The sequence below is a fragment of the Bubalus kerabau genome, chromosome 4 (genome assembly GCF_029407905.1).
Source record: "Bubalus kerabau isolate K-KA32 ecotype Philippines breed swamp buffalo chromosome 4, PCC_UOA_SB_1v2, whole genome shotgun sequence".
In the NCBI taxonomy this organism is placed as follows: Eukaryota; Metazoa; Chordata; class Mammalia; order Artiodactyla; family Bovidae; genus Bubalus; species Bubalus kerabau.
Window position 1 is genome coordinate 141,112,681 of NC_073627.1, and position 13,832 is coordinate 141,126,512.

General features: G+C 49.6%; 1 protein-coding gene across 1 annotated transcript; it reads right to left on the minus strand.

The window, feature by feature from the left end:
* Positions 1–4,000: 4,000 nt before the first annotated feature.
* On the minus strand, positions 4,001–11,859 carry PNMA2 (PNMA family member 2). Its single transcript, XM_055578779.1, has 3 exons — positions 11,747–11,859; positions 8,406–8,532; positions 4,001–8,113 (listed from the first exon to the last, which is right to left on the minus strand). The coding sequence occupies exon 3, from the start codon at positions 7,698–7,700 to the stop codon at positions 6,606–6,608; it is 1,095 nt and encodes a 364-aa protein (XP_055434754.1). The 5' UTR covers positions 7,701–8,113; positions 8,406–8,532; positions 11,747–11,859; the 3' UTR covers positions 4,001–6,605.
* Positions 11,860–13,832: the final 1,973 nt, after the last annotated feature.

Sequence of the window (13,832 nt, forward strand, 5' to 3'; positions counted from 1 at the left end):
ATGATGCTAAAGCTGAAACTCCAGTACTTTGGCCACCTCATGCGAAGAGTTGACTCATTGGAAAAGACTCTGATGCTAGGAGGGATTGGGGGCAGGAGGAGAAGGGGACGACAGAGGATGAGATGGCTGGATGGCATCACTGACTCAATGGACCTGAGTCTGAGTGAACTCCAGGAGTTGGTGATGGACAGGGAGGCCTGGCGTGCTGCGATTCATGGGGTCGCAGTCAGACATGACTGAGCGACTGAACTGAACTGAACTGAAGATATAACATGGGACTATAGTTAGTAGTACTGCGATGTGCACTTGAAATTTACTGACAGAGTAGACAGCTTAAGTGTTCTTACCACAGACACAATGATACCTGTGTGAGATGATGGATGTGTTAATTATCTTGACTGTGGAGATCATTTCACCATGTATTGTCTGTCCTAAGTGGCTTCAGTCATGTCTAACTCTTTACAATGCTTATGGGCCATAACCCACCAGGATCTATTGTCTATGGGAATTCCCAGGCAAGAATACTGGAGTGGGTTGCCATTTCCTCCCCAGGGGATCTTCCTGACCTAGGGATGGAACCAGAGTTTCTTACATCTCCTGCAGGTTCTTTACCACTAGTGCCACCTGAGAAGCCCAACCTGGGTTTGATCTCTGGTCCTGGAATATTGCACACGCCTTGGGGCAACTGAGCCATGAGCAGCAGCTACTGAGCCCGCGTGCCCTAGAGCCCGCGCTCTGCAACAAGAGAAGCCACCGAAATGAGAAGCTCACACACTGCAACTAAAGAGCAGCCCCTTCTCGCCACAACCAGAGAAAGTCCGTGTGAAGCAATGAAGACCCGGTGCAACCAAAAATAAAGAAATAAAAATTTTTTAAATTACACTGTACTTTAAAAATATATACAATTTGTATTTGTTAATTATACCTCAGAAAAGCTGGAAAAACATAAAGTTTCCTTTTCTGACCATTATTATTTCAAGAATATTAATATTCTTTAATAGTAATAATAGTAATTGAGTTTGTTGGCAAAACTGTTGTGCCAAGAAGCCAGGAAAGGCCCTCAGTGGGGTTCTGCCTTTAGTCCGTACAGAGCAGGGGCAGGTCTGGGATGGGATGGGAGGTGGGTGTGAGAGTCCCCGACCTTCCCTGGGGACTTCTTGCAATGGCTCCCAGCAGTGGCACCCCCTCAAAGTCTGGGTAACTCCCTCTGGGAACGTTTCCCTTCATGGGTGGGTGGGGGTGGGGAAGATGGGGAAAGGTCTCAGCTGTCTCTTAGACTAATGGACAGCTCCAGTTGGTGGCCTGAGAGAGAGACTGAAATCCTACACGGTGCTTTTCTCCTGTGATAGAATTGATTCTGGCATGCACTTCTGGAGTTACTCCGGTTTTTAAGAAAATGTCCATTTGGGATGTCAAGGGCCACTTGGGCAGGGAGAGCTGTGTAATGTAGATCCTGAATGGGGACAACTCCAGGGCCTGTTCAGTGGGAAGGCTAGCTTTTGAGGTAGCCACCTACAAACACTGTCTTCCATTCTGAGAGACTGTCTGAATGAGTGTTAAGTCTTCCCTGGGCAAACTCAGGAGTTCCTGGTCCCCCCAAACAGGTGGGGGATGGGAGAGATGTCTGCTTTAATCCTGGGCCTTTAAACTATCCAAAGATTATGCTGATGGTCAAACAACAGCAACAACAACAACAGCAAAACAAATCCTGAATGAGTTTGACAATACTTGTCTCAGATCCTCTTATACATCACTTGTATATTTCATCTCAGGCTCCACTCCCTCAATACTCCACCTTCAGCCGTCTAGCTTCAAAACTCTGCTTTGGAATTGAGAGAGTAGCATTGACATATAAACACTGCTGCTACTGCTTAGTCGCTTCAGTTGTGTCCGACTCTGCAACCCCATGGACTGCAGCCTTCCAGGCTCCTCCGTCCATGGGATTTTCCAGGCAAGAGTACTGGAGTGGGGTGCCATTGCCTTCTCTGATATTTACACTACCATGTGTAAAATAGATAGCTAGTGGGAAGCTGCCATATAGCACAGGGAGCTCAGCTTCGTGCTCTGTGATGACCTAGAGGGGTGGCATGGGGGTGGAGGTTCAAGAGGGAGGGGATATGTGTATACATATAGCTGGTTCACTTCATTGTAGAGCAGAAACCAAGACAACATTGTAAAGCAATTATCCTCCAATTAAAAGTAAAGTGAAAGAAAGTGAAAGTCACTCAGTCATGTCCAACTCTTTGTTACCCCATGGACTATAGAGTTCATGGAATTTTCTAGGCCAGAATACCAGAGTGGGTAGCCTTTCTTTTTTCCAGGGGTTCCTCCCAACCCAGGGATTGAACCCAGGTCTCCTGCATTGCAGGCAGATTCTTCACCAGCTGAGCCACAAGGGAAGCCCAAATTAAAAGTAAAACAAACAACTCCCCCCAACCCCCCTGCTTTCTCAGTCTTGCTTGTATATCTCCCTTGGACATGGCTTGTGCTCATTAATTTTTTCTTCCTATTTCTTTAGATAACACCAAGCCAGATTTGGTCCTAAACTCCACCCACCCCCACCAACTTTAGTTTCTTTGCCAATGCTCTATCTAGGCTTGTCAGGACAGATCCACAGTGGCTGGTGGGGCAGAGTGAGTTAGCATTTGCCAGGAGGGAGCAAAGGTGTTTGCAAGGGGAGATGTGATGATGGTGAGAGAAAGAGATGTTATTACCCTTCTCCAATCTCTCCGGAAATGGGAGAGAACGAGCAGCTTCTCCTCAAGGGGCTTGAGGGCAATAGACTCTCAGGTGAACCAGAGTTCAGTCAAGGAATATGGTCATAGAGTATCCAGCAAGGACTCTGGTCATATAGGCTAGTCGTTCAGGACACTGTGGAAATCCAGTAGGCATGTGGGACGGTCTTAAAGATCAGTACTGGGGAGAAGCCACAGTGTAGTGTGGACATGAAAGTCAAGTTGGGAACTGATGACCAGAGATCTTGTGTTTAGCATGGACAAAAAGAGAAGCTTGGCAGGACTGGCTGGTACAGGGGGAGATGTCAGGTGACACCTACAGCCTGACAGGCCGCTAATGAAAAATTAACTTCAGCAGTGGACTGTGTCATCTTGGAAGCCTTGGACTCCAAGGGTCAGGACTGGAGACAGATTAAGTAAGAGGTGAGACCAATCTCCAGGAAGGTTTGGCTCAAGTGATTGGGAGAGAGTGTTGAGCATCCCTCCTGACACTTATAGTGGGTCGATCTGCACTATGTACAGCCCTTGAGGAATGCTCCCCCACTGTGCTGTAGAAAAGAGGAAGTGCTCTTCCTCTTTTCAAGAGGGCTAAAGACAAGAGAAATTTTAACCCCTCTATACATCTATATAGGGCTTCTCAGGTGGCTCAGCGGTAAAACATCTGCTTGCCGACACAGGGGACTCAGGTTCAATTCTTGGGTCGAGAAGATCCCCTGGAGAAGGAAAAGCAATCCACTCCAGTATTCTTACCTGGAAAATCCCATGGACAGAGAAGCCCGGTGGGCTAGTCCATGAGGTTGCAAAGAGTCAGACATGACTGGAGCACCAGGACAATATAACTATATAGCAAAAAATGACTTCATCCAAGAAATGCAGTATTTCACCTTTGGGTCACTTCCTCTTTGGCAGAATAGAGGCTGGTAAATGTCAAGGTACAGTTACTTGTCTAAGCAAATGGGCTGGAGGTCTCCGAGGGACCCGGCCTCCATCTGTCGTTTCTTGTAGGTTAAAAGGGAAATCAGTGATGGGTGAACTAAGCTCCCTCTCATCTTTGGAGACCAAGTCCAAATATTTCCATCCCAGCATTTTGCTCTCGGTTTGTTTGTTTTTTTTTCTAGAAGAATTCAAGATCTTTTGTGGTTTTAGCTTGATTTTCTAATCTCTATCTCTCAAAAAAAATTTTTTTTTAGTAATTAAATCCCTTTGTTAAGCAAAAGTTTATACAGAACCACAATACACAAAGCACAAAAAACTCAGAATCTTACCAGAATGGATTTATTTTTATAACTTCACATTTATAACACTTAACTACTGAGAATACATGAGAACAATGAGGCCATTTTTACAAATACAAAAAACACATGAAATCCGGGTGTATCACTTTGTTTGAACAGTATTGAAAAATTGAACTATTATTTATAAAGGTAAGTACTCACAAGTGGTACATTTTTTTTTTAATAAAAGCCTTTTCTTACAATCTCAAGATATTCCTTCAGTTAAAATTATTTACCATCAGAAAGAATAATTTATTTCTTATAATCACTAACAATAGTCAACAATAGCTGGAAAACGGATCACAAAGATAACGCAATAAGTGCGCCAACTTACCACAAGCACTTAATGGTTGCTAATGCAACGTTGTCGCAACCGGACAGATTACCTATTTACTCATTATTGCAGGACTGTTAGAAAAAGAAGAGAACATGCACTGATCACACAATAAGCATGGGAACGATAGGAGAAAGAGCCTCCATGTATTGAGGGCTTTCTGTGTTCCAGACACCACGTTAAGTGCTTAAAAGGCATTATGTCATTCGATCCTGACAACAACCCTATTCTACAGGCCTCCCATTTTTCTGATGAGGAAAACTGATACTTAGAGAAGCTAGGCCAATTGTTTGTTGTATATACAATGCTGCCAGGATGTGAGATATCGATTGTGTTGGAGCCTTGGGTAGTGCTTAACTGAATGATGCTCATTTATGCTTGAAGCACACTTGGCATCACAGGACATGCATAAGCCTGACTGAAACACCTCTGAAGTGCTATGACTTCCTTAATCTACGAAGAATGAGTAGAAGTTTAGCTGTGTGCTTGGATCTCACCAGGGAATCTTTTTCCCAAGGTCTGCACAAAACGAGTCAATCTGGAAACAACAGTGAGCCTGCTGGCAAATGCCAGTGTGTTAAAATCTGGATATCAGCACACTTGCGTCTGTCTACCTGTTATCTAATAGAGATTTAAAGAGTGTAAAATACAATTTCAGCATGGAATTGCTGAAATGTCCCTGCAGAACTACAAAGCACGATTTGAAAACTGCGATCACAGTGGAGAGCGGATTAGGGAGAGTCACAGAGGTCCCGACTCCCATCTGTGCTCTGCCACCTGTTAGCGTTTTGATGTTGAGCAGACCATGTAACCCATATGGACTTTTTTTTCTTTCTCACTTATCTAGTTATTTTTAATTGGGAGATATTTTTAAAAATTATAATTTGTTTAGTTTTGGCTGTGCCATTTGGCAATGTGGGATCTTAGCTCCCCAACCAGGGATCTAATCTTCAACCCCTGTATTGGAACTGTGGAGTCCTAACCACTGGACCATCAGGGAAGTCCCCCCTCTCTTTTAAAATAAGTATAATTATATCACACTGGGGATGCTGTACACATGAAATGAGATACATGTAAAAATGCCTGGCGCAGAGCATTTTCTCAGTAACTATCAGCTCACTTCCTCTCTTCTTTGTCTTTTGTCGTCACTAAAAATCTTCTCTAACCACTGGCCTGAATCAAAACATGGTCGGTGCGTCCCTGTTTCTCCAGGCCCTCCTGTGATGTCTACCCTTTCTTGAGAATGTCCCTCACACCATGGGCTTCTGTGTCCTTGGGGGTAACATGCTGCCTGGAACCATCTATCTGACACCCAGCAGAGATGTGGGGAGTACTTCCCAAGAAAGGAAAGAGAGGAATCCAGGATGGAGGAGTCATATTCATTCAGCAACGACACTTCTCTTGGCTTCTACTGGCTTCCAGTGTGTGCTTCCTTATTTACACACAAGGTTATTTATTTAGCTTTTCATATTCAGAAGCCATGAGCAGGGCCAGGCTGGTAGGTTTATAATGGTTAGCTCTCTGAACACTGTCTTATATGGTACTCAGAGACACAGCTTGCTGATTTGAGAAAGGAAAACAAATTAATTCAAACAGCTGGGACTTTTTAAATAGATGACAAAAGAGATTTTTTTTTTCTCACATCATTTCTTTCTTTTGGTCTATTGGGAGGGATATAAAGGACACCTGGTTCAGATTCCTTTAGGCTTCTGACCTCCTATTTGGAATTTAAGTTTTTGTTTATTAATAATCATCTGTGAATCGCAGGGTTGGTCCCTGGATCGGGAAGATCCCCTGGAGGAGGGCATGGCAACCCACTCCAGTATTCTTACCTGGAGAATCCCATGGACAGAGGAGCCCGGTAGGCTATAGTCCATTAGGTCAGGATTGCACAGAATCAAACATGACTGAAGAGACTTAGCAATTATCTATCTAGAGTCCAAGAAGCTCTCAGATTTTTTTTTTTTTCCTTATGAAGAAGAATCAAGACCTTCCTTGCTCAAGGGACTTCCCTGGCCACTCAGAGGTTAAGGCTCCACTTTCAATGCAGGGCACATGGGTTCAATCCCTGGTTGGGGGACTAAGATCCCACATACCCCACGATGCAGCCAAAAAGATGAAAGAAAAACAAAATAAAACCTGGCTTGAATGCTTTGATTTCAACTGTACAAATTATAGAGAAAAAAAGACTGAAAAGGTCTTAGCCTAATAACGTGGCTGTCCCTCCACCCACCATCTGTGGGTTGCCCTCGGAGTTGGGTTTTAGTCATTGGCCTCGTTACCCCAGTGGCCATAGCCATCCCCTCCCTCCGGCTCTTCAGTATTCTCATTTTCGAAAGCGGCCTCTTCCTCCTCTTCTTCCCGGATGACCTTCATTAACTGCAGGAAGCTGGGAGGCCGGCCCTGGTCTTTCAGCTCCCTAAGTCGACACCAGAGTACCTCACTGAGGCTTGCCCCGGCCATGACCTGCTCCAGGCGGATTTGATCAGCGATGTTCCTGGGGATGGCCCGCTTCTCCACCGCTCTCCGCAGCAGGGTTTCTAACCGTAACACGTAGGCTGAGACTTTCTCTCCTTCCTCCTGATAGGTTTTCAGGTACTTCACCTGGGAGGTCCGGCGGCTCTCCAGGTTCCCAAACACTTGCTTAAATGCTTCCAAACACTCCTCCATGCTGATGGATGGATTGTCTGCCTGGACTATGTGCATGAGGTCCAGGGCTGGCCCGCGAAGGCTTTCCATCAACCATCTCTTCTTTTCTGCTTCTGCTACCGGCCACTCTTTGACTATCTCAGTGGCCTGTTCCAACCAGACTTCAAAGGGCTCTTCCTCCGGGGCAGGCACTGTGCTCCCTGAGAACACTCTCAGCTTCCGGTACCTCATGGGGAGCAGAGGCGGAGGGGGATGTGCTATCACCTGTCCCAACACGTGGGCCAGTAACTCTGGTGAGATGCAGGGCATGGCTGCTGGAGACAACCCCTGGTGCCCAAGTGCCCGGAACATTCCCGAGATCGTCTGTCCCTCTTTTTCTAGAAAGAGGTTCAGTCTTTCCAAAAATTCCGTGTCCTGGTTAGGGGTCTTGAAGATGACTTTCCAGACGCCCCCCTTGCCCTGAACCTTGCTGGGGATCACAGAGACCTCAGGGTCCTCCAGCAACTCTAACAGCACTGCGTTGGCATTCTCCTGCTTCCGGAATATTTTGCCAAGGAGTTTATACCTGCCCAAAGGCTTTAAAGTCTCCTGCAGGACCTCCTGAATCTCATCCTCGCTGCAGTCCACTGGGATCCCCATAACCATCAGTGATTTCTGATCATCCACACTCAGAATCCTACACCAGTCCTCCAACAGGGCCAGCGCCATTGCCGGATACTGACTGGCAGGAACTCTATGGCTACTGATTAGCTTATGGGACAGACTAGCGCTGAGTTCAAATTGAGAATATCCCAGATGAGCTTCTAGACTTCTAACCCACCAGTTAACAGGTCCTGGACCAATCACCCTTGCTGCTCAGTGGCAAGAACCTGGCCCTTTCCGTGAGGTCTCCAGACCTGCCCCAGGTTAGTATCTCAGTTATGACAGGACCATGGCCAGAGGCTCTGCAGTCTCGTTGAGGACTCGAGGTGGGGACCTGCCCCACCGGAAGCACGTGGCAGTTCCTTTCACCCCTCTCTGGGTCTCTGCCGCCTCACCTCTCTCTAGCCAGTGGGGAGATGCCTCCACTCTGGCAGCCAGAACTCTTGGAGGGAAGTTTCCCAGCAGAGTGGCTTGGGCTCCTAGGGAAACAAGGCTCAGTTTTACCACACAGCTCTCTCATTTCTGGGAAGCATGGGTACCTGGTGAGGGATGGAAGCGGGAGAGGGGAACAGGGAGACTGCCTTACATTATAGTTGAATCATCGCTCTTCTTTGCTTACAGTGACTTTTTATTCTCTGGGGGACTCTCCTGCAATTGGGCTTCCCCACCATATACTCATCAGGCATGCCAGTTAATGGAGCTCCAGTGATGGACAGGACTCAAGATCTTTCTCACATGAAAAGTGAAATCGGGAGGCTGTTTGTTAGGTACCTGTTTGTTCCAGAAAGTTCTGTGACAGCCAAGGCGCTTATGTATTCAGCTTCTTGTACAAGAAGATGTCACCCACTCAGCACAATGGTGTGTCTGGGTGTCTCCGCTCCAGCCAAGCCAAGCTACCCTGTATAAATATAATAAATAGTGTATTTTTATGATGACAATATCCAATGTCCCTGGAGGAGGAAATGGCAACTCACTCCAGTATTCTTGCCTGGGAAATCCCATGGACAAAGGACCCTGGCAGGTTACAGTCCATGGGGAAGCAGACATGACTTATAGACTCAACAATGACAATACCCAGGGTGAACAATGTTAATACACTTATTGAAAAATACAGGAATTCTTGGAAATTTTCTTGCAGTCCAGTGGTTGAGACTTGGTGATTTCACTGCCAGGCCCACAAGCATTGCCATGCAGCCAAAAAAAAAAAAAAAAAAAATCCCCCCAAATCCTTCATAATCTAATTAATGCTACTAAACAATATTGAGTTAGTTCATTCCTTTGATTAAAAATCCAATTAGAATCATTCAAGCATTTAAAATCAACTTAATATGGGTTTAGCAATATAACTTGCATAATATGCTTTAATATAATAACATAAATACAACTTAATATAGGTTTTACAATCTACTAAAAACTCAGAGCCAAATAAATTAAACTTGAAGTTATGAATTAATTCTCTTTGGTTATGCCTGGTTATGCTTTGCAAATGTACAACTAGGGGTTTTCTTTTGCTATAAATGTTAAGACAGTAACACAATGCTTTCTTCCTAGCATCTGAACTTGAATGGGTCATTTGAAAAGCAAAGAAAAAGACAGGAGGCACATCTGTGAAGAAGCGGTGGAGACCAGCTGATTTAAAAAGGGAAGAGCTTCTATCTCGAGTTATTGTCATGGAGTATTAAGTGGCTACGATCATTCTTGCCCTAAAATTCTCCATCAGTCCAAATGGGGTCCATATGCCACAGACACCAACTTGCAGCTAAAGTGGGGGAGCTGCTCCTGCTGTAGGCACATTTCCTGAGTTCTAGAAGGTGCTGAAAGGAGGTGCGTGTGCCAGAGGGCAGGGAGGGCAAAATGCTGGATTGAGTCCTTGCCCAGCAGCCCCAGGGATCTGAGTACATTGACTCCTCCCTCATGCCTCATGACCCTCTTCTAAGATATGGAGGTGACCTTCCCGGTTATAATATTTAGAGGAAACAAGAGATGTCGAAGACATTGCATACCCAGGAAGAAACACCTCTTAAAGTCTTACATAACTGTCCCTCTCAGGTTAGGCTACCTTTGAGTGGCTTCTTCCTCCAAAGGCTATCTCAACCTGCAATGCAACCTTCCAAATAGAAAGATGGCAAATGAAACGTCCCTGGTACACCGTAAGGCCAGTGAAAGTGTTAGTCACTGGTCATGTCCCACTCTTTGTGACCTCATGGACTACAGCCCTCCAGGCTCCTCTGTCCATGGGATTTCTGAGGCAAGAATACTGGAATGGGGAGCAGTTTCCTTCTCCAGGGGATCTTCCCCACCCAGGGATGGAACCTGGGTCTCTTGCATTGCAGGCTGATTCTTTATGGTCTGAGCCACCTGGGTGCTTCAGGATAAGACCAAGACTGGAAATATTTGGACAGGGGAAAAAATGTGAAAATCTCACATAAAGATAGGATAAAGTGGAAAAAGAACTAGACTTTCAGGTGGAAGACCCCACTGGATTTGTTGGATCATTTAACCATATAGTCACCTTGGGCAAAGCATCTAACTCTGTTTCCTACCCTGGAAAGTGATGATAAGGAAGCACTCATCCCAGGGGTCTGCTAGGAGTAGGAAATGGAATTCGTGTGGAGGCACTTTATTCAAATGCAAAGCACATCTGGTGCTGGGTCCAAACGCCCGTCTCTGCTCTCTCATCCCCTGCACAGGTACGTTCCTCTGTCCTTCCTCCTCATCCTATCATGGTGGGCTTATCTTCCAACTGGGATTGGTTGTCCTCTAAGTTTAACTCCATTCACCTTTCCCTGGCATTTGTGGAGGAGGGCTGGGTATCCGCATTTAGTCCTTCCAAGGGCAAGGGCTGACAATGGGACCGAATCTTTGGTTGCTCAGCCCGGCACGACGCTCCTCCTGTGGTTAACAGTTTCCCAGTCTAAACCCACCCTGATCACTGAGCATGCCCAGAGCTCCTTCTCGAGCTGCCAAAGGATGGGCATCGTTTCTGCAGGGTTTTGCCACTGTGGAGAGAGGGCCGGGGCTGTAATCAACCCTGGGCAGGGACTGAGACGTGGAAAAGACACGGGGAATAGAAGTAAGCAATGAAGGGTCCTTGGAGGCCGTGTTACTGGCCTGATGTACTGGCGTTACATCAAAATGCCCCCTGGATGTCCACTAATCCCACGGCTGAGGCTGATCTACTCGTGCATACACACCACGTCCCCATACACCTTTCCGCTGCTTGGCCTCACACAATTCAAGGCAACCATCACAGCCGCGCCCCACATGCTGATCCTGTACTGGACGCGCGCGCACTAGCGCGCGAGGCTTCTGGCAGCCTAGGAAACCCCGCGGCTCTGGCGCAGTGCGCTACAGGAGCTGTGGAATGAGGCGGGGCGCCAGTGGCCGCGGGTAGGGCTGGAGATTTGGCCGGGTGGGCTTCCTTGTGTATCTTTCCCCCTTTGGCAGGACGGAGGGGCGGAAGATATATGAAGACCTTCTGCCGGACCCTTCTTGGCGCAGTGGCACAGCGACGGTACACGGCGCCCTCGGCCAATACCGCGCACCGGTGTCCCCTCTCACTATATCCTTAAGTTGCCGCGCTGGGCTGTACCTGCCAACTCCTCGCCTTGCTACACTTGCACAGACTGTAGATCTAATTTCTGTCTCTACACCCACCCACTTCGTATTTGCTACGCCCCTCTGTAACTCTCCCGGTCATGATGCGCCCCACCATCACCACTGTGGGAGCAGTAAGTGAGAATCTCGTTTCAATCTCTACTCCCAGTATTCCACCACGGCCGGTGGTTAGACCGAAGCTCTAGTGTCCCCGCGCCTTTTCCGCGCGGCCTGCGCCATCTCTTCCCCATCCCCAGTGCCGCCCCTCCTTCTCTCCCCCGCCCCTCCCCCATGGGTGTCCTGGCGCCCGCCAGAGTGTGCCACTTTCCCCACCCATCAGCTCACACCCAGGGCAGGGGGAGGGGGCCCTCCCCACGGTGGGCACTCGTCGTGGGCCCACCTCCGCAATGCGGTGAAGAAGAGGCGCCTGGGACGGGCAGGTCCGGGAGAGGGGCGCGGGGACCAGGGACTGCGCCCTACGATCTTCGCCCCCGCATTCCCTGCCGGGTACTCACCGTGGCGCCCAGAGCGGTCAGCGGGCCCTCCGCTGCGCAGCCATTAGCCGGTGGTCTGGCAGCTTCACTTCCGGAGCGAGGCCCTCCCTGGCCTCCCCGGCTCCTCGCTCCCCTCCCCGGCGCGCCGCGCCCCGCCTCCGCCCCGCCCGCGCCTCGCTCCTCCCGCAGCTGCCGGGAACTGGCAGCCTCTCCGCTCTCGCTGCCGCAGCGGCCACCCGCCCAGACCCAACTTTGCTGCTCGCGGGAGCTGGCGGGGGGCGTGGGCAGGGAGGGGAGAAAGCGGGGTCAGGGGGAGGGACCGAGAGGGGTGGGTCGCTCGTTTGCCAGTCCTCCTTCCTTTCTGTACACCTTGCGGTAGGCAGAGAGCGGCAGCCGCGGCTGTAGCCGGGTCAGGGGGTTTGTGCCTAGAGACAGGCAGACGTAGGGACCAGCAGACGGACGGACGAACGGCAAGGACCCTCCCCGAGCCCCCACGCCATGGCTGAGAGGAAGCAATCCGGGAAGGCGGCAGAGGACGAAGAGGTCCCTGCCTTTTTTAAAAACCTGGGCTCAGGCAGCCCCAAGCCTCGGCAGAAATTCTGTGGCATGTTCTGCCCGGTGGAGGGGTCCTCGGAGAACAAGACCATCGACTTTGACTCGCTGACGGTGGGCCGGGGCTCGGGGCAGGTGGTGGCCCAGCAGCGGGACGTCGCGCACTTGGGCCCCGACCCGCAGACGCCCTACTCCCGGCAGGGCCGGCGCGCCGGCGGGGAGCCATCTGTTGAATCGAGCAGGAAGGTGGAGATCCGGCGGGCCTCGGGCAAGGAAGCTCTGCAGAACATCAACGACCAGGTTGGTATGGGTGGTGGGGGGCGGGGGGTGGTGTTGGAGACCGAGAATAGGGCGTGGGGATCGCCCCTCCCTCGCCCCCTTCCAGCTCGGCAGAGAACCGAGGATCCCAGCGTACCCACAGTCCTGCCCCGCCTCGAATATCGCTTCTTGCAGGTGCACACACACCCCACCCTGCCCGACCCCTCTCTTTGCTCGAGCTCGGTGGTGGGCGGCCGTGCGTCCACAAAAGCTGCCCGCGCCTCCCTGGGCCTGGGAGGTGGAGGGTGGGGGGTAAAGGATCGGCCTATCCCCGACTGGGGAGGGGGTCGTATGGTTGGAGGGGGAGGGGACGGGCCGGGTTTCCATTCTTCTTCAATCCTCCCGGGTGGCTTCCGATTGCAGCTGTGGCTGGATGCCCCACCCTTTTTGATGCAGCTCCGAGCATGCAGTGGAGGGTTCGCGCGGAGGCCGGCTGGCTCCCCCGGGGTCGGGAAGGGCGGGGGCCTCGACGGCCGCTCCCCGCCGCGCCCTGCGCGCTCTCCCAGCGCGGCTCCCGGGCGCCCTCGGCGCTCGAGTCCCGAGCTCGAGGTCAGGACCATGGCCAGCGCCTCCCCGGACCGCAAGGGAGACTATCTCATCACCCTGACTCCTGTTCGCAGCGACAGAAGAACCCAGGAGGCAATGGAGTCACGCGAGGAGACCGCGACTCTCCTAAATAGCCCATGTGGAGAACAGAGTTCCGCTAAGTATCTGAGCAAGGGCGTCTCAGAGCGCTCCCCCACACCTCGCCACTATTTGGGAGGGCTTTGGGGATGGGGACTAAGTGGATTATAGTCAAAGGGTAAAAGAAAAGGGAAAAACCCTCACATTTTGAATAGATTGTCATAGATGAATTAGACGCTCCCCACCCCATACTGTGTTAAATGAGGGAACAAAGAAGACCAATTTGGTAAACCGAATTTCAGAAAATGTCATCTCTGGGAAATAAGTACAGTGTGCATTTTGTCTTCGCATACCACATGTGCTTTCCTTTATCAGGGTGACCTTCATACTTGTACAATTTTTTTCTCTCAGCCTTAATGTCTCAAGTGATAAATTATAGTGTGAAAGGTTTCAACTCTTGTTTGCTATTTGTCTCCCATGCCCATTGGTGAAGATGAGAAATCGGTCAATAATCGATTATTTATTAACAACCTATTGTGTGTGAGTAGGGTGGAGATTAGCTATAAAAAGTTCAAGGTGAGTTCTTCTTAAAGATCTTCGAGAGTCGTTGGGA

Coding starts and splice junctions, on each gene's coding strand:
- PNMA2 (XM_055578779.1), bottom strand. CDS start 7,700: ATGGCGCTGGCCCTGTTGGAGGACTGGTGTAGGATTCTGAGTGTGGAT.